This window comes from Plecotus auritus (assembly GCF_963455305.1).
Source record: "Plecotus auritus genome assembly, chromosome: 12".
NCBI lineage: Eukaryota > Metazoa > Chordata > Mammalia > Chiroptera > Vespertilionidae > Plecotus > Plecotus auritus.
Window position 1 is genome coordinate 13,917,120 of NC_137778.1, and position 27,154 is coordinate 13,944,273.

General features: G+C 42.5%; 1 protein-coding gene across 2 annotated transcripts in view; it reads right to left on the bottom strand.

Annotated features, from left to right (window-relative positions):
- Positions 1 to 27,154, bottom strand: part of KCNH1 (potassium voltage-gated channel subfamily H member 1) — a 260,944-nt gene that overhangs the window by 187,697 nt on the left and 46,093 nt on the right. The window contains exon 6 of one of the 2 annotated variants that reach the window (XM_080649229.1): positions 13,727 to 14,200. In XM_080649229.1, coding sequence (XP_080505355.1) covers positions 13,727 to 14,200 — 474 coding nt within the window. The remainder of the gene's footprint in view (positions 1 to 13,726; positions 14,201 to 27,154) is intronic. The other variant, XM_080649228.1, reaches the window with a different exon arrangement.

Below are 27,154 nucleotides of genomic sequence, written 5' to 3' on the forward strand. Positions count from 1 at the left end.
GTCAATAATATTGTAATAGTTATGTATGGTGTCAGAAGGGTACTAGATTTATTAGGGTGATCACTTAGTAAGATATATAATGTGTAATCACTGGGTTGTACACCTGAAATAATACAATACTGTGTGCAACTGTAACTGAAAAAATAAAAATTCTTTAAAAGAATAAATCAATCTGTGACTTTTCTTATTACAGCCATGAGCGGAGATTTGTTCCCCAGATGGTATATATACAAACAAATCCAGTATTGCAGTCTATACATTTAGCTTCTTCAATATTGGGTTGACTCTGACATCTGTGTAGACAACCACAACAGTGCTGTCTTTAAGGACACATTCTCCAAAATATCAAGTGAACAGAGCCATATACTTCATAAGCCCGAGAGCCTCTTAAAATCAGGCTTATTGACAAAGGTTTCCTTTGATATTGAGGAACAAAAATGAAAAAAAAAAAAACAACAACTGAAAAATAATTGGGATCTAGAGTATCTTATACATGGCTCTTCAGGAGATCGAAAACAGTCAAAGTTCTCGAGGGCCGTGAAAGCTATTGGGCTGCTAGGAATGCCCAGAGGTATTGAGATACCTGTGCTTGGATAAAACTTCACCTTACCTGAGGAGTCACTTAACCTATTTCCCACTCTCACATCTTACTGTTTGACTTTTATGAGGGGCACTTTGTAAGCAACCCAACCTATTTTTAAAACTTCCAAGTGCTTTCTCTTCCCCAGTCCCTACGATTTCTTCTGTACCATTACGGAAATGCTGTGTGTCATGAACACGCGGCCCTGCTCTGCATCTCCAGCTGCCTGGGAAAATACTCAGCTCATCTATATTTAATGTTCTTTCTTGCTGATTCTTCAGGGTGCAGATCTCCCCCACCACATCTAATAAGCATGATGGATTATATTCAATTTAGCTAATGCCAACCTATAACTAATTACAGCAGCATTCTCAAATCAGGCTGGAGTCACAGCCTTGTCAAAGTGCCCTTTATAGATGGCCTGTTTCTGGAAATTTACACAGCAAGTGTGAGTGAATTCAATTGTAAATATGAGAAGAGGCTATACTGACTAAGCTACCCTCCCTTCCCTCACCCCCCCTCCCGCCCCCAGGATCTTTGAGTCCTAACTATTGAGAGAGGAAGATTATATATAGATCCTTGGAACAAATGAAGAAGAAAGAATATTGAAATATTCCAGAGGGGCCAGTTGGCCGCTGGCTCACAATTATACTAAGTGTTATTCTAGAGAAATCTGGCAACCAGATCCACCATAATCTGGACAAGCTGCAATGTCACCATCCTGAGTGTGACACTAGGCAAAGTACCCTCTCTGGACCTTAAGTCCCCCATCAGGAAGATGGGAGGGCAGGGGACAGTAGCACAGCTTGGTGGAAAGAGCATGGGCTCATTAGTTAAGCACTCCATCCCTAGGGGACTCTAGGAGTTGAGAGTAAGTTACTCAACCTTTGTTAGCCTTGGTTTCCTCATCAGCAAAACAGAAGAAGGGACAGCTACTTTGCACAACTGTGAGAAGTCAGTGATACTCTTTATGGAACATGGGCAGAGTGGCAGGAAAATATTAGGAACTGATTAAGTTATAACTGTGATTGCTTTCATGATCAATATCCCATCCATTTTGATTGTGAGAACAAAAAATGAGATTTCATACAGAAAAGAGCTATAGGAAAAAATGTAAATGCTAAAGCATCCTTATATGGAGTTTAGTTAGAACGCCACAATAACTTGGACAATCTATGTGTTGCTATACCAACATGGTTTCTGGGAAAATAGGCAAGATAACTATGTGGAATGCTCCCCACATGTCCTTACTTTGGTCCCTAATGGATACAATGATATAAAAGCAATCCCCCATGCTGGAGTTAAGGTCTACAATGAATATGGTGTGTACTGCCATCAAAAGGGCCCTGAACTCAGAGCCCTCACAATCCAGCCTGATCCTACTTTCAAGCCTTATCTCCCACTTCCTTCTTCACACATGATGCTCCAGCCCCCTACAGGGCAGGTCCCATGCTCTGAACACACTATACGTATCAATAGCTCCAGGCCTTGGCTACAACTGTTTGCTCAGCCTATCTCCTTACATTGCTTTCCTCTGGTTAAAACTTCCTAATCTTTGGCATTCTTGCCTCCTCTCTGAGACTGACCAGTTCTAAGATACACTACTTCTGGGATCCTACCAGAAACGGCAGACAAAGGCCACTGAATCCCGCGACTGTGAAGGCACAGCCACCACCATGGGCCGCGAGACTGGGAAGCTGGCCCAGGCCCGGCCTGTGATCATCTACAGCCTGTCACCCTTGGAGCAGCGTGCCTTCCTACACTACTTCAGCAGGGGCATCCCCAACATGCTACACGGCATCCAAGCGTCCATCCTCCGCATACTGCCAACTACTTGTAGTGTTTATCTTGTCCACACCCGGGGATCTCAGGAGTTTAGAAATCCAAGAGGAAGAATCCAGCTACCTACAAAAATGACAGCTCATCTGGAGAATGGTCCCTGTCTGAACCATTGTAGTGTCTTGAAGACACAATAAACTTCTTATAAGCTGGAAAAAAAAAAAGATACATTTCTGGTGATCCTCAACAAATGGCAGTCTTTTCAAAGAGCCATCTTTTACATTGAGGCACCTGTTTCCATCTCTGTTTCCTGTAGAAAGTTTAAAAATCTACACACTTTTATATGTTTTCCTCATTTTAAACTCCATTTAGTAAACTATGGCTCAAGGAAGTCTATTACCAATATTAGCTGAATCATACCAACAGATATCAAAAGTAGGCCAAGACACCCAGATGAGTTATGACATTAAAGTGCTTAGCGGATTGTTGGCATCCCAATTCAGAACCATCCGACCTGTGACAATAGAGAAAACCTGCTTCGTCATAGTGTCATCTGTCAAAACAAGACTTCTCCCTTAAGGACCATTTCCCTATCGGCCCATCAGGGAATAAATAAGAAGGGAGAGGGAGAGAGAGATAGAAACATCAATGGTGAGAAAGAATCATCAATTGGCTGCCTCCTGCATGCCCCCTACTGGAGATTGAGCCCGGAACCCGGGCATGTGCCCTGACCACGGAATTGAGTCGTGATCTCCTGGTTCATAGATTGATGTTCAACCACTGAGCCATCGTGGCCAGGCTATAGTTCCCATTTATCAACTCCTTCCTCTGTGCTCCCAGGGCACTTCCAAGCACCTCTGCATCCATTCATTCACTTACCCAGTATTTAGTGTGCATTTAACATATGTAAGCAGTTCCGGGGAAATTAAAGTTTCAAGTCTCCCTGAACTATCAGCAGAAGTTGATGCAAATACCAACCACTGGATCAACAAAGTGGTGAAGAGTAGAACTTTGAATCCAATATTGAGAATGTCAGCTCCACTCCTTAGCAAACTGTCACTCTAAGCCTCAATCTCCTCTCCTATAAAATGGGAGTAAGTCTCCTTCATTGAGTTGTAAAGATAAAATAAAATTAGATAATAAGCATAAAGCATTTACCCCAGTACGTGTCTGGCACATGGTAAGTGCCCAATATGGTAGCAATTTTATGGTATAATTATTATTATCGCTACAGTACAGAGATGTGTGCAACAGAGGAATGCACAAAGAGCAAAAGGAGCAAGGATTCGTTCTGCTTTGATTGCACACCTTGAATACAGAGCTCTACTTCTGGTGTTGTTCAACCGACAAGCAGTGAATAAACAGAGCTGAGGTCGTATGTTTCCATCACACCTTTTCCCAAAGAGCACAAAACACATCCATATTTACTATCTCATCTGGTCTCATGATTGCTTTAAAAAAAAAAAAAACACTTTTATTAGATTGAGACATATAAATAAGGGGTTCTGTAAAACATTTAAAATGACATTATTTATAAGGTCCCATTCTTTCCTCTAAGTGTTGCCATGCTGTTTGTTGCTTTTTCTATTCAAATAGAATCTTTTTATTTTTATACATCCATTTCAAAGAAATCTAGTTATATAAAAATGTAATTTTAAAAATGGAAGTGTCCACTGTTGCTTAGCACTATTTATTTTCTCTTTTTTTCTTTATGTTTCCCTTTAATGAGGGCTCATCTCTCTTTCTTAAATAGCCCCAATGGATCTGACAATTTGTTTACAACACTCACTATTTATACTACTTTCCTGGGTTCATTTTTGGCCCATTGGCTCATTGGCCCATTACCTCGCCTTGGGCACTGCCATCCTTGTCTCTGAGGCAGGCCACAGTTTCAGAAACTCCATGCTAGGCCCTCACCCTACATGGTCGCCTCTGAGAGCGGACACTCTTCTCTCTTGCTCACCGACATTTACAAGTGATCAGCCCCCACTGCAACTCCCAGAATTATAATGATTAGAAACTCCTATACTATTTTGATTTAAGTTATTTTGCTTAATACAAAAATATATAACAAATAACAAGGAGGAGAAAAGTCAAAGTTTTCAGTGGGAGAGGCAATATTTGTAAGGGGCTTTTCTTGATTATCTCATGTCGCTCTACTAGGGAGTTTCTCATTCAATCTAAAGGAGTGCTTCTCATACACTTTAATTTCCAATATGACACATCATCAATTAATAAGCAATGAGTACCATCCTTACCTTCAAAAACTTTCAATATATTAAGAAGGTAGCAGCATACAGAGAGAAACTATTACTTCCTAAAAGGAAGACTTAGTCTTTAGTTCTTACAAAGCCTCTGCTATAAGACAGTCAATGCCGTCTTGTCTCCTAACTGACACCCCGAGACATATTTCAGCAGTCTCCAAACCCATGCCTCATCCATAGAACTCTCCTGTGCACAGAGAACTGCATTGGACACTACTTCCCTGAGAACTTTTAATCCTCAAAATCCTTTGGTATAGTTTCCACATTATTTGTACTACCTTTCCTATATGGTGTGGCCATGGCAAGCTGTGATTGGTATGGGCTGGATTATTCCAATAGAAGCCACAATTATATAAGCTAAATTGAGCCCATAGTCTATGGTGACCTCAAGATTAAACACCCAAACATTTAATAATTCTGGACCTTCACTTGAGAAGACAAGATTTGTTCTATCACTCTCTAGCTATGTGGTTCCAACAATGGCAACAACCTCTCTGTGTCTTGGATTCCATCCATAGTCAGAAGGTAATACATATAAAACCTGTATTTATAGGGGTTTTGTGAAATTCAAAGTAAAGATGAAAATAAACAGAACATCATAGAAATATTAAGTAATTACCTTAGAATTAGGGAAGACAGTCTCTTCTAAACTTTAAAAGGCAATAAAATAATTAAAAGCAAATTTTAATTAACTCAAAACACAGACTTGCCAACATCCTCCTGTAAAACATACCAGATATCTGCTCATGAACAGCTGGTAGCAATCACATCCGGAGGATACCACCAATTAAGTGTTCAGCATTTTACTTAAAATAAAAACATACTTTCTGCAGACTTTTTTTCTTACTGTCCTGAATTGTGTGATCTTGAATCACTCTTTCATTGTTTTCCTCATTCTGCCAATATTTTAATGGCTATTATTGGACAGTAACTGTGCTAAATGCCACAAATCCCAAAGGAACAAGACACAGTCACTTTTCTTCAGTCAAATTGGGTTTGAATATAATTAATCATGTAATAAGATTATACAACTATAATATCCTATATAATAAAAGGCTAATATGCAAATCGACCGAACGTCGGAACGACTGGTCGCTATGAAGTGCACTGACCACCAGGGGGCAGACGCTTAATGCAGGAGCTGTCCCCTGGTAGTCAGTGCACTCCCACAGGGGGAGCGCCACTCAGCCAGAAGCTGGGCTCATGGCTAGTGAGCACAGCAGTGATGACGGGAGCCTCTCCCACCTCCACAGCCGGCTTAAGTCATCAGTCGGACATCCCCCGAGAGCTCCCAGACTGTGAGAGGGCGCAGGCTGGGCTGAGGGATCCCCTCCCCAAGTGCACAAATTTCGTGCACTGGGCCTCTAGTATGTGTGTATATACTATATATATATATATATACACTTTATATATATAAAATATTAAAAAGGTAATATGCTAATAAGACCGGACATCATTCCAGACGTCCTTCCTGACGAAGCTGGGGCAGGAGGGAAGCAGCCCAGGTCCCAGGTGGCTGCCGGTGGCCAGAGGAGGGAAGCCCAGGTCCCAGGTGCTGGAGGGAAGCCAGTGCCGGCAGCTGGGGGAATGAAGAACTACTCTTGCACGAATTTTCATGCATCAGGCCTCTAGTGTGTGTGTGTGTGTGAATAGAATATTGTAGGAATACAGAAAAGGAAGTAATCACATCTGCCTGGAAGAGTCTTCATGAAGGAGGTGTCATCTCTTTAGGGTTAAAGGATGGGCTTCTTTTCAAGTTCTTACTGGGAGAAGCACAAGGGTCAACAAAAGGGTGAAGAGACCCATAGCATGAAGTCAACGGATCTGGCTAGCACAGACACATAATCCAAACCACTTAGCATCAATGTGGGATTGTGGAGAGTCTAAACTCTTATTTTTCACAATCACAGCCCTTCACAATTGACTTCTACATACCCTTTCAATGTTTGTATATGCTTATAGATGTACAGCATACTGGTTGAATGTGTAGTCTAGATTCAAAAAAGCCTGTATTCAAATCCTACCCTAAGATGACCCGTATTGCTAGCTTGGGCAAATGACCACCATCTGTGAGCCTCTCTGTCCTCATATCTAAAAATGTTGATATGCCAAACTCATAAGATTCTTGTGAGGGTTCAAAAGATAAGGTGTGTAAAATAGGTAGCACTTATTAAACATTTATGAAGTCCTCAAAAAACATTTGTTATTGTAGCCAAGACTGCTAATTGTCTATCCAATATTCATTTCCCTTTATTCCTTAACCAGGCACTCTCTATTCTGTTGGGTCACAATGTACTAAGCCAGTGGTCGGCAAACTCATTAGTCAACCGAGCCAAATATCAACAGTACAACGATTGAAATTTCTTTGGAGAGCCAAATTTTTTAAACTTAAACTTCTTCTAACGCCACTTCTTCAAAATAGACTCATCCAGGCCATGGTATTGTGTGGAAGAGCCACACTCAAGGGGCCAAAGAGCCGCATGTGGCTCGCGAGCCGCAGTTTGCTGACCACGGTACTAAGCTAAAAGGTACATCTCATTCCCTTACAGAGAGGAGCGACAATATGACAAAGATCAATGAGATATAAGCAGAAGTCATTGGATAGACTTCTGGGGGGGGGGGGAGCCTTAAAAGGGGAACAGGTTGTTCTGGGGGGTGGGGGGGAGAGCCTTAAAAGGGGAACAGGTTGGGGCAGCACAAGCTCTTTTGCCTTTTGCCATCCTTTCTTTTCTTATTTGGAGCATGGACTTGATAGCTAGAGCTGGAGCAGCCATCCTGTGACCACAAGGAAAGAGCAAGAGAATCACAGAAGTCCCAGCCCAAACAAACTTAAGTCACTGAATCAATATTAGCAATTGTCTACCAATAGAGTTCTAATGGTGGGAGAAAAAATTAAACCCCTACTTCCAGTATTTCCAGGCCCTGTTGTTTAGGCTTTCTGTTACTGTTAGGTAAATTAAATAGACTGATACATTCAAAAACATGCTTGAATCTCTCCAAAGTAGTACTGAACAAAATAAGACAACATAAAAGAATACATTATTGCCTCATTTCAACTCTATAGGCAAAGGTATTGGCTACTTTTGGGGAGGAGAAAGGGAAAAGTGATTAGGGGAAAGGAAGGATGTCTGAGGTGTGGATAATGTTTTATTAACCTAAATGATGGCTACGTAGATGTTTGCTTTGGAAAAATTCATTGAGAAGCATATTTCTGTTTTAAGCACTTTCCTATATATGTTATACTGACAACAAAAAATATCAGTAATGTGCTCAACTGGCATGGCTCAGTAGTTGAGCATCAACCTATGAACCAGGAGGTCATAGTTTGATTCTGGTCAAGGCACATGCCCAGGTTATGGGCTCAGTCCCCATAGGGGGCATGCAAGAGACAGCCAATCAATGATTCTCTCTCATCATTGATGTTTCCAACTCTCTCCCTCTTCCTTCCTCTCTGAAATCAATAAAAATATATATTTTTTAAATCAGCAATGTGACACAGATTTATTTATAAAGACATTCTCTATGGCATTATTATGACTTTAAAAGTTTAAAATAGGAAATTATCTGAACAAACATAAAATAAATATGTCCTTAAAATGGACTGTCATATCATAATTTAAATTCATGTTTTTAAAGAATATTTAATGTCACAAAATCTATTGTTTAGACAATAAAGTAGGTTACAACTCACTATATACAGTATAATTCCATTTTGCTAAAATACATGTAAACATATATATGCACATATTCCAAGGAAAAAAAAACACCCTGAACAATATATAGCAGGTCCTCAAATAACATAATTTTGTTCAATGCCATTTTATAATAACATTGATGAGATGCAGTAGGAACTCAACTCTTGTCTGTATCAATTAGCCTATGGTAAAATTGGTTTTTAGACATCATTTCACTTACAGTCACAGAACCTATGGGCAACGTTAAGTGAAGACACTATGCCAAAATGTTAACAATGAGATAAAATTATAGGCAAGGCTTATTCCTTCATTTATATTTTCTAATTTTTTACAGGCAAAATGTAAAAAATATGTAAGGAAACAATTCTTTTTCCAAAGATTCAGAGGCTCTCAAATGTACCCATTAGTCTTGCTTCACTTGGAAGCACATCCTTGAAGCCAAATACTTCTCCTCTGAAGCCTGAAGTACTCTGTCTTAGAAGCTAACATGCGGCCTCCGGAGTTAAACATCACATGATAACATAGGAAGAAATCATAAGATGGAGATGTCTGCACAGCTCCGATACAAACTGCCAATCAGTGTTCTCATCAATTAGAGTCAGATCATGGACCTCCTGTTGCCCTTTGAGAGTTTCACTTGAATTAAGAGATTCATTAACAAGTGACTGGCTAATTTTTCACTAGCTTCTGTCTTACTTCTCAAATAAAGACTTAAGCAAAGAAAATTTCCCCCAGCTCCATATACAATGCTGTGAGCTTAGTTTTTTTCTGCTCTCGTGTGGTCTTTTCCTTTCCCCACTCACCAGAGTTCCACCCCTCTTCCAACACCTTCCTAAACAAGCTTCTCCTTCTTTTGTCTTTTTTCTTTTTTAATTTCCTGGGAAGTCTTCTATAATCTACCTAACCCAAATCTGCTCACAAGTCTTCTCATATTGGAGGAGTCCCAGATAAAAGGGAGCTGTCTGTGGTCAGAGCTATTGCCTTTTCATCAGCATACCTCAGTCCGGTTCTGCCCTAAGGAGCACCTCCCATGTGAATGGGCTCTTGACAAGTGTCAGCTATGTCACCAGGACTAGCTGGTGGTGCTGCTGTCTGAGGTTACAGAGCCAAGGACAGAAGGAAGCTCTTGATCCCAAGCCCCAGGAGATAGTGCGATTGGCTCCATTCTCTCCTGTGCTCTCCCACACTCCAATGGCAATAAGCAATATGATTGCCTCAGGAGAGGGAATATGTTTGTGAATAATAATTCCATCTTTAATTCATAAAGAACACTAGGCCAATTGTCCACAGAGTGCTGAAATAATCTTCATTTGGCTTTTGCTTCAGCATACCCATTCCAAGCTTTAGTTCACCGTTTCCAGACCTTTTGTCCTCTAACCAGTTTAACTAATATGCAAACATATTCCCAAACAGCCTCCAAAACAGATTATTACCAACAGACTGGAGAATGACGCAAATGTAGGTCATCTACATAAGTGAAACAAGTTGAGCCAGAAGGGATCATTTGCGTGGCTTAAATCATGGAGACAGGCTATCTCCACAGGGCTGAATTCACAATTGCTGGCTTTAGCCATTTGAGTGGGTCTAATCCTTGAACTCCAGGATCCCCCACCCCAACACCATACCCACAACCCAATCGCACACACACAGATGGCAAAACCACCATACCTCATTCGCCTCTTCTTTGGTGGTCTCCATTGGACACAATCCCATTGGCATACTTAGGAGGACTCCATGTATTTTTTATGAGAAATGAGTCAATAATTTCTTCTTTCTCCCCACAGTCTCCCAGACAAAGGACCTAGAGCAGAGGGGGCTGCCATCTCAGATTAGTGGCTCCACAACAGAGCGTGGTGAGAAGACAGCATGTGGTGAATGTGAACCCACTGAGCCCTCAATCAGGATTCTAATCAGGATTGTCCAGTGAGGGAAATGTCCCCCAGCCTTATCCAGGTTCCACAGGTGGTGTGCCCTTCAGGACCTCTCCAACCCCTAAGCCCCACCAGCCTTTCATGCCCACTAACTTAATGATGCCTTTTAACAAAAAGGCCTGTGTCTAGAAAACCGAGCTGGTCTATCCCTCCATGAGCTTCTCAGACTACCCATCTCATCACTACGGTAGTTGCTTTGGGGAAAATGCAGATGACCACTTCTCTGTACCCCGTGCCCAAGTTCCCCATCACAACACCCAAGCCAAGGGGTGAGCCATACACATCAGGAGCTTCTTGGTCAGTATTGACTCAACTGTATCCTTCAGTGTTTCATCCCACTTTTATCAGATCTGTCACTGATAAAATAAGAATAGAGAAAAGAATAGAGAAAAATCAGAAGAGGACTCATTATTATTGTGACCGTTTGCTGTGCCATCGTGAGTGAGTCGGATTCCCCTAGTCTGTTTCTTCATTTGTGTGTTAAGAGGGTTGAAACTGGATGGCCTCTATGGTCCCACTGGGCTCTCCAGTTGGTCTACCTATCATAACCTTCTAAATGCCCTCAGATCACCCACCTTCCTCCCATCCCCAGGAGGTCAGTGTGGTGGGCCTCTCATTTTTACAACCTGTCTGGAGATGAGACTAATGCAGATGAGAAGTTAGAACTCACCAGGCTTTGCAGCTGGTGGGAATTCAAATAATCAACCCACTGCCTGAATGCCATGCCTTGAGGCAGGTAAGGTAGCATCAGCCCCAAAATGTAGACAGGAAAGCTGTAATCCAGAAAGGCTAAATGACGTTCACAAGGTTCCCAGTTGTCCTAATAGGTGACCCCAAGAGGACTGGAAGCCAAATCTTCAGTTTCCTCACACCGATCTCCCCCAACACCACCACAATTGTTATGAAAAGGCATTATTTCGGATGTAAGCCAACGCTTTAAAAGGAATTACTAAATGTGAAATCAAGTGTTTGTAGAAGCAAATCATAGCTATAGCACCTTAATATTTATATTATTATTTATGATCAAGAGATGGCAGTAAGAACTTTGATGCTAAACCCTTTGTCAACTAGAAACCTACAGATCAATGATATTTTTAGTGCCTGCAACCTAGTTCATGAATCTGGAAATCAGAAACCATGTCAGGGGTATTCACAATTAGAGGCAAAGGAGTTCCAACCCAACATTCACAGTGCCTGGGAAGAAGCTCTCTGCCCTGTCAGCCTACAGGGTAATCTTGACACATTTACATAAGTGTTTATAGCTCTGCCAACGTTTAATAAGACCCATGGAAGCCGAAGAATGGTTCTATTTATTCGTGAAACTTCAATGCCATTGCTATAAATAGTAAATGGTTTAATTGAAAAACCCAAATAGTTTTTTAAAGTTAAATTTCATTTCCCATATGTGTGTGTAAGGAGCTCTTTTAGGTTGAAATAATTCATTTGGATTATCTAAGCCAGCCGTGGGCAAACTACGGCCGCGGGCCGGATCCGGCCCGTTCAGCTGTTCTATCCGGCCCGCGGAGTCGAAAGAGCGGAGGGTTCTCTTGCTCTCCCCTCTGCTCCTTTACTTTGAATTTATATTAGTTCACACAAACACTCCATCCATGCTTTTGTTCTGGCCCTCCGGTCCAGTTTAAGAACCCATTGTGGCCCTCGAGTCAAAAAGTTTGCCCACCCCTGAGCCAAAATGATCATATTTTCCTCACTAACATAAAATTTTCTAGAAATGTATTCACAGAGAAAAATATTCCCAACATGTACTAAAATTCACATTTAAGAATCCCCATATTCACATTAGGGGTGATTTTGTTCTTATAAATGATCAGTTTGAACTCATTTAGTCCCCCTACAAAATCCACACAAGCCACCTGGAGAATTATTCCTTGGGATTTTAAAGTATATTAAAACACACCACACAGATAAAAGCAGGGGTTGTTCTGAGTCTAGAGCCGTGGTCCGCAAACTGCGGCTCGCGAACCACATACAGCTCTTTGGCCCCTTGAGTGTGGCTCTTCCACAAAATACCACGGCCTGGGCAAGTCTATTTTGAAGAAGTGGCGTTAGAAGAAGTTGAAGTTTAAAAAATTTGGCTCTCAAAAGAAATTTCAATCGTTGTACTGTTGATATTTGGCTCTGTTGACTAATGAGTTTGCCGACCACTGGTCTAGAGGATCTGAGTTCCAGCTCCTCTTTCCTGGAAGGAGACGTGGTAGGTACAGTGGTTGGGTCCTAAAAGAGGAAGAGCCCCAGCCCTCACCCACTGCTGGCACCAATCTGAAGGCAGAGATGCATCATATGCCACCACTGAGACACGGAGTCACTGGTCAGGCCTCATTATCCTGGCAGGGAGCTGACTGCTCTTTTCTGACTATCTCAAGACTGAACCCCACTAGCCATGTACCCTTAGGGTGTATCTTGCCTGACTCAGCCTCTAATGGCATCCTAAATTACCTACCTAGCTAACAGCCCAGCCAGACTGACACCTCTGGGACCCTCTGTAGTCTCAGGCAATGAGGGTCCACCGCGGCCTGAGGCTAAAGATTTGCCAGATGAACTGCCTTATCTTAATCCATCTGGAGTGTCAACCAAGGAGCAGGAAAAAGAAAGAACGACTGCAGTAGGACACAAACTAGATAAGAATCTGACGTTTTCCTTTGCAATGACTTGACATCCTTGCTTTTTCAAAGGAGGAAATCACTTTAACCAGCCCAGTGGCCTCTTCCTGCTACAACATGTCCCAGACATCCATGCACTGACTGTGTAAGCATGTCCTGATTCTAACACATTTGCAGGGCTTTTTTCTTCTTTAATTCCTGCCATAGCCCGCAGGACTAACCATCCAATAGCAGTGTAATCTAGTAACAACATTACTCCTCTTAGCTACAGCCTATCTCAGCAAATTTAGGCAAGGGAAAGTACGGACAACTGAATGCCACTGGTCACCTCCAAAACGCAGTTTAGCAAAGAAGCAACTCATTTTTTCCCAACATTTACCCCTCCCCCTCCAAAATTAAATAAATAAATAAGCAAGCAAACTTAGGAGAAAATAGCAACCTTGTTGCTAGGAGTTAATTAAAATGAAACAGCCAAAGGTCAGCAACAGATGATAGAAAGTCCCCATAATTAGCATAATCAATAAGTAGACATTCAGCAAATGCATACAGTGCGAAAGATTCAGCAATGCAGTGGCAATGCATGCCTGTTTCTGCAGCCCCGCTACCCTTGAGCCAATGGCATGCGCTCCACGTGGAGTAAAAGGGAAGCCTTTGGTCTCTTCCACACCATTCACTGACATGCAGAACCCCTGAAACTCCAAAGGCAAGAACAGTGGGTAAGGATAGCTATCAAGCATGCTCCCTCTGTTCCAGACATCATCATGCTAGTTCCCACCCATTAATTACTCTTCTGTTCACCACCCACATTTAATTCAACTTTAAAGACATGACAACAAGGTCTGAGATTTGAGGGATGTACCTGACTCTCTCTCCCCTCCAGGGGTGGTGGAATCTGATCAGCAAAAGCAATCTTCCCTGGATCACCCATAAAGGCACTAACCTCGTCCACGTTCTCAAAAGCGTTGATGACGTCATATGGCAAACAGGACAGAAGATCAATCACAAACCACGTCTTCAGATAGTTCATGCGGATGAGTTTGGGGTCGGAAATCACCTCCCCAGCTGGTCCAACAAAGGTGGTATGAAAATTCAACACAATGTCCACCAGAAAGATGACGTCCACGATGCTATCCACAACTAGCCAGGCCACATTGTTCTGCCTGGTTTTAAAGGAGACATTGTAAGGGACCAAGATGGCTGTGTAGAAGGTTAAAATCAAGATGATCCAATCCCACGTGGTCTTAAAAACACAGTAATGTAAGATGATGTGAGGGGGAGTCTTTGGTGCCTCTTGCTTGTATTGGGGAAGGATGTCTGAGCCCAGCTGCAGGACCTGTACAGAAAAACATGACCAAGAGGGAAGTTAGTTAGGATTTAATGGCAAGCATCTGTCACTGACAAATCATCACGACGCTCCAGATGGGTCATTGGGTGCAAGAACAGATCCTAGAGGAGTATGGGAGAAGGGAAGTGAACATTATAATATAAATAATCACAATGAAACAACGGCAAACTATTACTTAGTTTACTCTGTGCCAAGCATTATAATAAATACTTAACATACATGTATTATCTCACTTCGTTCTAAATACAACCTCATTTTATTAGCCAATTACTATTCTATGTGACAAGTGAGAAACTGAGGCTCAAGAGAATGAAATAACTTCACTCAGCAAATATGTAGTGTCTATGCCAGGAACTGTTCTGGACACTGGACATACGGTAATGAAGGAAACAGCATGGTCCCAGCTCTCATGGAGCGCGGTCTAGTAGACAAAATCAAGGAAATTCTCAATTGTGATAAGAGCTAAATAAGAAGTGGCATGGAACGCCCAGTGATTTGATAGAATGTGACTTGAGGATTGGGAGAGGGAGAGTGTTTGAACTAAAATCTCAATGACAGCAAGGAACCAGTCATTCAAACTTACATGGAAAAACTATCCCAGGCAGAGAGCATAACTGGTGTAATGAAACCAGGGTAGGACAATCTGGGTATTTGGGGGAAAAGAAAGGAGTCTGGTGTGACTGAAGCACACGAAATGAGCGGGGAAGGGTGCTAGATGGGTTCAGCGAGGAAGGAGTACCCAAACCATGCAAGACCTGGTGGGTCATGGAGAGGCACTGGATTTTATCCTCAGTACATCTGAGTATAGCCAGAGGGTTTTAAACCAGAGAATAATCCGATGCATGTTTATAAAAGATCACCCTGGCTGCTGCATAATGAACTGAGGCAGAGGATTAGAAAGAACAGAGTCAGGAAACGTATTATAACACCCTGAAAAAAAGATGGGGTGATGGAGAAAAGCAGTCCAATTCTGGATATATTTTTGAAGTAAAACCAGCTGAACTTGCTGAAGGCTAGAAAATGAAGAAAACAGAACAAAAGGTACTTACTACTTTATTCCCAAAACCCCACATGGTAGTTGGCCCAGAGTAGGCACTACAGGACTGTCTTTAAGTGAATACATGAACTTCAAGGTCATGCAGCTAGGAAAAATAGAACCGGGATCCCAAACTGCTCCAGCTGTATTAAAACCCATGCCGTTCCACATCGAGGTTATATTTCCCTGAAGGACAGGTCTTTAATGAAGTAGATTCAGGGAATGAAGAAGTCTAGAGAAGCTTGGTTCCAAAGAGTATCGCAGAAAGCTATGTTTTCAGACGCTCGGCTAAGCTGGAAGGGCCCCCACCCCCAGCCCAGCTGTGCTTCTGTGCCACTTACAGATTCTTCTAAAACTTCAGGTGACACTTCCTCTTACGTCACGGGAACTTATTTTTTCCTCTAGAGGTTAAAGTCCTGTTAGTGACTATAAAATAATTTCAATATTCCTGCTCCCACTACAATTTGTCCCAGGCCTTAAAAGGTGACAATAAACAAATAAATTGGCACTAACAAGGTGCCCAGTGTGCCCCTTTGGGTATGGGAATTGTTCCTACCCCTCCCCCCAGTACACAGAGCTCTTCTATAAGTTTCTTAAACCTGATAAAGAGCATCTACCAAAAAAAAAAAAAAAAGAACACCCAGAAAAACCCTAAAACTAACATCCTATTTAATGGTGAAACACTAAAGGCTTTCCCCCTAAGATCAAAAACAAGGCAAGATACCAGCTTTCACTACTTTTCTTCAACATAGTACTGCCACTGTGATACGGCAAAAAAAATAAAGATTGGGAAGGAAGAAATAAAAGTATCCCTACTTCCAAATAACATAATGGTGTAGGTAGAATACCCCAAGGAATTTACATATAAACTTCTAGGTCACACAACACAAGATAAACAAATAAAAATCATTGTATTTCTATATACTAGAAAATGAGCACCAAATGCTGGTAAGAGATCAAAGAAGATATAAATAGCCCTGGGTGGTGTTGGGCAGTGGTTAGAGCATCAGCCCGTGCACCAAAGGGTTGCAGGTTTGATTCCCAGTCAAGGACACATACATGGGTTGCAGGTTCACTCTCTACTTCCAGTTGGGGCTCGTGGGGGAGGCAACTGGTCTATGTGTCTCACATCAATGTTTCTCTCCCCCTCCCTCCATCCCTTTCACTCTCTCTGGGAATCTGGGAAGCAATGGAAAAAAATATCCTCAGGTGAGGATTTAAAAAAAAAGAAGATATAAATAAATGAAGAGGCATGCTGTGTTGCTAAAATTAATATACAGGTTTAGCACAATTTCTAGCAAAATGCCAGCAATAGTTTTTGTAGATACACAAGATTATTCTAAAATTTCTATGGAATGGCAAAGGAACTGAAATAGCTAAAAACAATTTTGAATAAGTAAAATAAAGTGGAAGGAATCAGTCTAGCCAATTTCAAGACTTGATATATAACTATAGTAATTAAGACTGTGTGGTATTGATAGAAGAATAGACTCATAGATTAATTAAAAAGACTAGAGAACCCAGAAATAGACCCACACAAATACGCTCGACTGATTTTTGATAGTGGTGCAAAAAGCTATTCTGTGGAGGAAAGAACATTTGTAGGCAGGGGGGGGGGGGAAGGGGGACTCAATATGTCTCACACCCTATATAAAAATTATCAAAACTTAAATATAAAACTTTTAGAAAAAAATAGGAAAACTTCTCAGGATCTAGAGCTAGGCAAAGTGTTCTCAGCACAATCCACACAAGAAAAAACTGATAAATTGGACCTCATCAAAATGTAAAACATTTGCTCTGCAAAAGACTGTTAAGAGGATAAAAAGACAACCTATGACTTGGAGAAAATATTTGTAAACCACATATCCAGCAAAGAAAAGTATCTAGAATAAATAATTTACAGTATATGATTTCAAAACTCAACAATAAAAAAAAATCCAATGAGAAAATGAAGAAGAGTCATGAACGAATATTTCACCCAAGAGGATATACAGATGGCAACTAACACATGAAATGATGTTCAACATCGTTAGCCATTAGAAAAGTGCCAGTTAAAACTACAATGAGCTATCACTATATATCCATCAGAATGGCTAAAATAAAAAATTGTGACAGCATAAATGCTGATAAGTATGCAGATAAACTAGATCGTTCATATCTAGTTTATGAGCAATATAAAATGGTACAGCCACTGAAGAAAAGAGTTTTGTTGTTTATAAAACAACTAAATATACCACTACCACATGGCCCACCAATTACACTCATGGCATTCATCCCAGAAAAAATAAAAACTTACGTTCTCACACAAAAACCTGGACATGAATATTTATAGTAGCTTTATTCCTAACAAACTAAAACTGGAAACAACCCAGATATCCTTCAAAACATAAATGGTTAAACAAACTGTGGTACATCCATACCATAGAATGTTACTCAGCAATTAAAAGGGATTAAACTACTGATACATTCAACAATCTGGATGAGTCTCCAGAGATTGAAATTCATAAAACATTTTATAAATGTATATAAACTTTATATAACATCCTTGAAATGACAAAATTATAGAAACAGAGAATAAATGAGTGGTTGCCAAGGGCTTAAGGGGAAGGGGGAAGGGCAGAAAGCAAGTGGGTGTGGCTATAAAAAGGCAACAAGAGATATTCTCGGGGTGATAGAAATGTTCTATATCTTGACTCTACCAATGTAAGCATCTTGGTTGTGATATTAGACTACAGTTTTGCAGGAAATTGTCATCAGGGAAGTTGAATAAGGAGCACCTGGGATCTCTCTGTATTATTTCTTACAACTGCTTGTGAACCTACAGTTATCTCACAATGAGAAGTTTAATTTTTTAAAAAATCAACTGAATACAGATGAATTACAAGTAAGGAAGGGGACCTGGGCATTCACTTAAGGAAAGGGCAGGGGAATGGGAGGGGAGTTACTTAGGGGGGTTATTGTATGTTTACAAAACACAATCTGAATGGTAGTCAACAAGAACTCAAAAGAATCCACAAGGAGGCAGCCACCTGCTGATTGCACGCCCAAGTCCCCTGGCGCTCCATGGTTCTTGGTAACAAGCCCTCAGGAGGAAATGGCCTTTCCGAGAAAAATGTCTGATCCTGTAATAGTCTGATATAATCCACTATTATTTCTAGGTGGGTTTCCCATTCTGCTGCTTTCCAGGACACTCTGAGGCCCTGCCTGAGTGAGGCCTGGATCAATAGTGTCTCCATAAAGCCCCAAAATGCCAGGTTGACTGCAGACTCTGCCCCTGCTGCTATTCCTACAGTGTGTGTTGAAAGGGGGTTAACAGAGGTGTGAGCTACACAGGGAGGGATGTTGGGGATGGGTATTAAGTTTCTCTCTTCCCGTCTCTGGGATGCAGTGCAGCCTTTCACACTGAAACCATAGGTTATCTGCATTCTGGGAGCAGACCTGGATGCTGGGGTATTTGATGGAGCTAAAGGTGACACATTCTCTTTCCAAACCTTTATATTAAAGGCTACGAATAATTCCCCTAAGACCAAGCTTTTCTAGTCTGACTTGAGACCCTATATATTTCACTCTCATGTTAACTCTTCAGCAACTTTCCATGGCAAACAGAAGGTGGAAATTCCATGGAGTGGGTTCTTCATTGTTTAAGAAAAACAATCTTCTTTAAAAAACAATTCCCTGACCAAGAATATTTTGCATCCAGTTAACTATCTGACTCCAACAGCCTTTTGAGAGCACAGTGACACGTGACTAATGCGTTGATGAGAAAGATTCCCGTGAGTCTGACCCACCTTCCTCCTCCGAAGTCTGGGTGGGAATGAATTCAGACCAGACAACAGATAACAGCGCTGCTCTGATGAGCTCCGCGACTGCCATCCTCAGGAGGGAAAGGTTCCTCGGGGTCACTCAGCATGTCATTATCTGGAAAATGGCTAGTGTCCTCCAAAGGGAGGGGTTCTAGAAGTTTGTCTTATGGTAGATGCTCAGTGATGCTGCAAAGCTTTGCTGGAAACAGCACACCAGCCATGGAGACACATGGCCTGGTGTAGTGGTCCTGGTAACCACAGCACAGTCATCCTCTCCCCCGCCTCCTTTCTGTCACCTATCATTATGAGCATGTGCTTCTAGCTCCTTCAACTGGACGAGTCCTGTACACTGGAAGCTTCCAAAGGCAGCCAGCTGGCAGCCCATCCAGAATGCACTTTCTAAGAGAGGGCCTGTGTCTGTCCTATACACGCATCAGCCTGTGAGTCCCCCAAATACAGATACTACTTCCTTCACCCAGAGTAATGTCCCTGTTCACCCTCTCACTGTGCCTCCCCCTACAACACCCAACCCCAGGCCCTGCCCATGGGAAATGCTCATTACAGGCCCTTATTGATGAGGCCAAAGAACATTCATCTTAAGATTGATTCTGGAAAGAAAAGAGAGTTAGGGCTTCTCCACGGATGAAGAATAGGAAAATCAGACTGACTATCACATTTCTCCAGCACTTTTATTTCCAAAGTCCTCAACTGTTATGTTTGCATCCTTATAACCACCCTGTGAGCGGGTTCTACAGATGGGAAAATGGGAGTCCAGAGAGGCAGACTGACTCACCCTGAGTCATACCAGCGGTGAGTAAGCAGAGAGCTGTGAGTACAAGCCAGGCTGCCAGGTCCAAGCCTTCAAATCTTCACTCTGTACAGCCTGAATTACCTCCCATGGCATGTGACATACATCATCATGTTTCATGAACCTCATGCGATGGGAAAGCTGGCACTTTTCTTATTTTACAAATATGGAAATAAAGCCAGAAGGTAAATGGTTTTGCTCACAGTCATATTGCAGATGACAAAATAACACCTTAAATCCAAGCCAACTTTCCTAATTCCATGTTTTTCTTCTACTGTATACCAGCTCTTGATCGACTACTGCTTTTGCATAGGACCTCTGAATGAGGGCAACATGCCATCCTGTCATCTTATGAAACCGGCTTCTGGTGAAGGCAGCATCTCCCACGTGGACCTTCTCCAGGACTTCCCAATTCAAGTCCCAAACTAGCCACACTGGCCAGTCTCCCTGAAGAATAACTACCCCAGACCCAAGCCACACCTAGATACATTCAGAAAAAAGCAGGACCAAACTACAAATACCCTGCAACTTTTTTGAGTCAAGTGACAGTCACTATGGAAAGTGGTTTTTGCTACAGCGGACCAGAGACCATAATATGTCATTCTAAGTTCTTAAGTGCTGTTCTCTGCTACACCTCACTCTTAGCTCGTGTTTTTGCCTTATGAATCACTGAATAAACAGAACCAGATAGAAGTTTCTGTGTCTTCCAGTGTTCACAAATCTACAAACTGGCCTCCACTCTCAACCACCTCCCTCCCTCCTGTTTCAATAGAGAAAAGCCCACCGCCTTCCAAAACCCAGTTTCTCCCTTATGCCCTGAACTCACCCTTCTCCCCTTCCTCAAGTGCTTTACATCCCCCACCCCATGATGCCCTCTCGTTCCATTCCATCAACCTTTGTGGCAGCCTTAATGCCACTCTCTCCTGGCACCACAAAGGTATGCAGCTCAGATCTCCCTCCAAGAAAACCTCTAGAACTAATCCATCAAGGAGTTCTGTTGCTTGTGCCACCAAATACATATAACTCAGGACCCTGTCACTATTCTCCAACTTTACTTCAACTTATTCTGGTACACCTTCCCCCCTCACCGCAGCATGGCAGCAGCTTCTCACCTCTCCTTCCTCAAATTCATTACCAAACAGCAACTTGTGTCAATCATTCACTTCCCTGATCAGAACCCTCCAGTTCATTACATTGAACTTCAAATAAGATCTACATTCCTGATGTGACCTACTAGCCCCTGTCTATCTTTCCAACTTCACCTAAGCCCTTCACCCTCTCACCAACCACGCCACCCCACTGGCTTTCTGCACAAATACCAAAGCTCTTTCCCCAACCTTGGAGCAGCGCAAAATGGCCCTCCCCCTGCATGAATGGGTTCTTGTTAAGCTTTAAGTCTTGGGGTATCTCCTCCTTAGAGGCTTTCCTGGCCACCCTGTCTATTCTCTCCCACCTCCCTTCCTCTGTTACAGTCTATCATATCACCAGGCCTGTTCCTTTCATAGCGTTCATCAGGAGTTATAATAATACATGTATCTGGGGTTTTTTTTTCTCTTGTGTAGAGATGTCACTCCCACTAGATTATAAGCTCCATGAAGGCAGGGTGTTTGTCTTCTCACCACCAGTCCTTAGCACAGTGCCTGGCACATAGTAAGTGCCTAACAAAAGCCACTTGAATAAATGAACGACTGGCAGAACAAATAAAGCCAAAGAGGAGGCTATAAAATAAGACCCAAATAATAATATGCTCCTTTTTTAAAATATTTTATTTATTTTTTACAGAGAGGAAGGGAGAGGGATAGAGAGTTAGAAACATCGATGAGAGAGAAACATTGATCAGCTGCCTCCTGTATACAACCTACTGGGGATGTGCCCACAACCAAGGTACATGCCCTTGACTGGAATCGAACCTGGGGCCCTTCAGTCCGCAGGCCGATGCTCTATTCACTGAGACAAACCAATTAGGGCTAATATTCTTCTTGACAAAAAAAATGCAATATTAAGGATATTCTTAGAATACTATAATAACCATGAGAAACAAGAATGTTATATCTTAAAGCCATATTCCAATGATATGCACTGTCATGAAGAAATAAAAACTAAAAACCAGAGTCCACATACTAGTATATGTCTTAACGTCATGAATGTTTCTAGCAGATGCCCTTCCCCAGCTATTATGACAGGGTTATCATTTAGTTAGTGCTTAATGTATGCCCTACCCTGAGGTAGTTAACCCTTTAACATACATTTAATCCTCACAATTCTATGAGGCACATACTATTATCATCCATGTTTTACAATGAAGAAACTGAGGCTTGGGGAAGGAATGTAACTTGTCCAAGGCCACAAAAGTTTTAAGTGGTAGAGTCAGTGTTGGAAACTTTGTCCAGTTTAATGCCAGTGCCCGTGCTTTTAACTCCCTATGCTCCCATGCCAGGTTCTGGGCTGAGCAATTTATATGCAAAATACAATTGAATCCTCATAAAAACCATGTGAAGTAGATACTGGTGTTTATTTTACAGATAAGAAAAATGACTCTAGGGAGACTAAATTGCCCAAAACCACAAAGCTAATTAAGTGGTGACGCTGAGATAAACCCAAATTTGATTCGAAAGCCTGTAATCCAAACAAGCACTAACCAATGGAGATATCATGCAAGCCACAAACGTGAGTCACATATGTAATTTCAAATTTTCTAGAAGCCACATAAAAAAGTAAGAGTATACAGATGAAATTAATTTTATCAATATCTTAACCCAATAATGTAACCCAACACATCCAAAATATTATCACTTCAACATGTAATCAATATATAAATCAGTGAGATAGTCTACATTCCTCTTTGCGTGCTAACGTGGAAATCCTATGTGTACACCATAACTTACTCCTCAATTCAGAGCAGCCACATCTCAATTGCTCAACAGTCACATGCAGCCAGAGCGCACCGTACTGAACAGCACAAGTCTGAACCACGATGTTACACTGCACCATAGACTATCCTGAACAGACTTACACAAATGTAGGCGTTTCTTTCAAAAGCAGATTTGGAATGGATGAACCAACTACCCACACACCAGACAACAAACTGTGGATTAAAAAGTGTGAACCACACACATGTGTGCACATGTAGATGTAAGACAGGGAGGTGGGAGAAGGGAGGACATGTCGGAAAACAAAGGGATGGCTGGGGGAAGCATTTGAGAGGGGGTTGCAAACACAGTAAGTCAATCAAGATACAGCTCTTGCAGGCCAAACCTGGCTTCATAACTAACCAATCTGGAGCAAGGCAAGGTCTCCATGCCTCAATTTCCTCACCTGAAAAATGAAGACAATACTATTTATACCAGATAGGTACTGGGAAGGTCAAATAAGAAAACAGGTATAGATATGTGCACGTATATGTATAAATCCATACATTTTTCTTATAAATGGTTAAGCAGTATCCAAACACGAGTATTTGGGGCAAGTAAAGAAAAACATTGGTTCAGAAGGTTTTTGATGAGAATCAGGAAGGCTCCAGCAATAGCTCATGGAATACATCATTTTTTTAACAGCTTTGGCTTGCTCAAGGATCAGGTACCAAAAATGACAGAACTGAAATGTCCTGAGAAGAAAGAAAGACTGATAAAGTTCATTTCTTTGAGAGAAAAAAAAAAGACAAATTAGCTTCAGGGACCCATCAATTCTATTGACTCTCAAGTGCTTTAATAACAACAACCATGAACTCTTAAACACCAAAAGTTACCCACAAGGATCCAAAAATCTCAGAGTTTAGAACAGAAGAGAGATGTGCAAACAAACTACTAAAATACAATGCAACAAGTGCTAAGAGACGCCTGGATAAAAATACTTTGAGAGCAGAGAAAAAGAGACAGTTAATTGACTCAGGTAGTCAGGAAAGGCTTCGATGTAAAAATGCTTGTCAAGATCTCTCTTGAAGGATGGCCCACAGAAAGGCAAAACTCAGGCAGACAGTGTACAGGGCTTGGGCATGTTGGGGAGGTGGTGCAAGAGCTCAGTGTGGGAGAAGCTCCGTGTGGGAGAAGCCTGGTGTTGTGTGCTTTTTGTTGTTGTGTTTTAGGGGTGTCAAGAGAGGCCAAAGTTGAGAAATGAAGCTCAATGTAAGGAAAGGGGCAGGCAGTCTTCATATGCCCTTTAAGCAAAGGCAAGAATTTGAAGTAAGGGAGGTTCATAATCATTGCTCTGTGTGAAGGCGTCAGTGTGGAAGAAGGACCAGAAGAGGCAAGTCTGGAAGCACAGGGAGGCCTGCTACAGGGATGCTGCAGGACTCTAGGAAGCAGAGGATGTTGGCTTGAAGTGGGAGCAGCACAGGGCAAAGTTGCAAACTCTGATGTCTCCCTGGGCTGAAGACCTGGCCAATCCACCACGGCCAGGTCGGGCCCTAACAAGGGTCAGAGGAGCCAGCAGCCTCCAGATCATGGTCTCATGTGGATTTTCAGCCGTTATCGCTCGCTCTGGATAATGGCAGCAGAAGAACCCAGAGTCACACAAAGAGAATTTCCTCTTTGAGAGTGGTCTCTGGGTGCTCACCACTTCACCCACCAAACTGGCTCTGCTGATCATTTCAGGACACAGATACGTGCCACAAACACCTCCATCACCTTCATCCACAACTACCTCAGACACTCGCTCTCTGTGGTCAAGAGAAACCTTACCCCTTAAATGCCTTACTCCAGGCACAACCCCTCCCTCTGCACCTATATGTACATCTCTTTCCCTTTTCCCAAGTACAGCTTCAAAAACCTCCCCTGTTTAGAAACAATGTGGGTTTTTATGACTACAAAGTGAGGACAAACTCAGTCCCCACCAGGAAAAGCATATTCAAGAAAAGGAGAGAGTTCGACGTTAAAGAGGCTGAGAATGACATTCTAGTCACAAAGGAAAGCCTGATTTGGGGTTGCAGACGTCCCGAGCTAAACAATTGCTTAATTCCTGTCATACACATCCTTCTCCATAAACCAGGCAGGCTCTATTTTTAGCACTTTTTCCATGATGCACTTGTTCTTTAATGGCAGAGATAAAGGCAGCGGGAAACAAAGTATTAACCCGTATACTTTATGTCACAGTCCAGTACCAACACACGAGGCCTTTACAAATAAAAGCCCATATTGAAATGCAATTGGGCGACAGTCTTGGTTTCTTCCTATTCTACTGGGAAATACGTCAGTTTTATTCTTTCCCCTTTTTATTTTGAAATCTTCAGCTATATTTTTGAAATTCGAGTATTGAGAATTAGTGATGAGGTTGTCATGGAAACATTGCCATCATCATCAAATCAGCTACAAAGAGTTGTCCATTATCCATGACCAAGGCAAACAACTTTCATTGGGGGGAGGAAGGGGTTAACGTGAAAGGAAATCAATATTGATTGAGGACCTACTAGGTGTGAGGCACTGAACTAGGTGCTTGCTTCCTTCTTCCTTCAGACATTTGGTAAACATTTATCAAGCACTTACTAAGTGCTGGCAGCGTGTTCAATGGTATGGCTGTAGAAGAGGCACGAGGGACACTGCTCCTGCCTTCATGGACCTCCTTCATCCATTGGAAGAGGCAAACAATAACAGCATCTCCAGAGGCATGAGTGCTCAACGAGGGATTTGTACATGAAAAGAGGGCTTCTGGCAGGGAGGCCCAACTGGCCTAGGTGGGGCCGGGGTTGCTGGAAGGCCTTGCAGGGGACCTGTGATGTCTACGTTGAGACTTGGAGAATGGGTAGGAACCTGCCCAGCCAAGAGAAGGAGCGAAAGCTTGCAGGCAGAGGAAGGGGATGTTGCAAGGCTCGGGGGCCAGAGGGGGGTGGACGAGCCGAGTGCCACCTGGCTGACACTGAGAGTGAGCAGAAAGCTAGGGGGGAGGCTGGGGAGGAGAGCTGGATCTGGTAAGTCACGAGGCAAATTTTAAATGGACCCGAAGAAACAACAAGATGACGTTAAGGATTTTTCAGCAGGGAGTAATGAGAGGAGGCTTGTCTTTTAAAGCCCCACAAACCCTCCCAGCAGTCCTTCAGGGTAGGTAGGAATGCTCTTTCACGAGGATGGAGAAAGATGAGTGAGGCTAAGTAACTTTTACAAAGCCACACAGCTGGAATATAGTGCCGATTTGGAGGAGGATTCGGGTCAGTCTGACTCCAAATCTCCTTCTCTTCCCACTACATCATCATGTCTCTAAGGAAACAAATACACACAAAACGCTGCAGAAAATCCTCAGACCTCATTTTAGCTGATCATTTATCATGTGTTTATCAAAGTCAAGTGTAGAGTTGATCCCTGGCATCATTGAACATTTGAGTTCTCTCCTGCCTGGCTGGGGTAAACAAAGTTTATTAAAATACAAGAGACACCTACACACAATGGCCCTCCTAGAAATAAAGCCAAGACCCCACAAACCAAGACCCTCCCCCTACAAGACCCCAGCCCTCAGATGAGAGAGGGATGGTCAGAAGGAACACCATGGCCCCAAGTGCAGGTGAAGCGGCCAGGCACAGGCTGGGCTTCAGGGCTGGAAGGCGACAGGAAGGCCATTAGTCCAGCCCTCTCCACACGTCCACCTTCACCGTACCATCAAGTGGTCATCCAGAACCCTCCAGTAATGACCTACTACTACTAGCACAGCCTAATCCTCATTGACACAGTCCTGAGTATTTCAAAAGTCTCTTTATAAGAGGCAACATCAACTCGAAACCCAAGTACATGGGGCAGAAGCTCCTGTTGTCAAGTTACTTTCCAAAGCAAGAGAATGCCAGGAGGGTAGACTGTCACCTTTTCCTAAGTCTGAAAAGTCCAGTGAAGTCAACACCCAAAAAGCAAAATTTGTAGAGCAGGAAACATCAACTTCAAGGCATGGAGAGCCTATTTCTAGGGCAAAGGGTAACAACTTGGTTCACATACATCCCTGCCTGTGGAACCAAGAAGCCAGAGACCCTGACACAGATAGCCTGGACATAGGGACCCAGCTTCCGCTCTCCCTCAGCTAAGGACAGTGCACCTCCTCATCTCCTGGGAATTCAGGGAGCAGGCCTGGCTGTGCACCAAGCAAACTTCAGACCCTGCATGTGTCCAGTGCCTGTGGAGGTGGCAGGCTCAGCGCCACCTCGTGCTCCTCACGCACGTCCCACTGCGGACGGCTGTGGCAGCACCTCGTGCAGGTCAGGGAGGCAGGGAGGCAGGGAGGCCTCCTCTGCAATTATCCCATCAAGTCCTTGTGCAGTTCATAAAAAATAGATGTTCTTTACAAGTTAATTAAAATGTTCCAACGCAAGACTGAGTAAAACCATC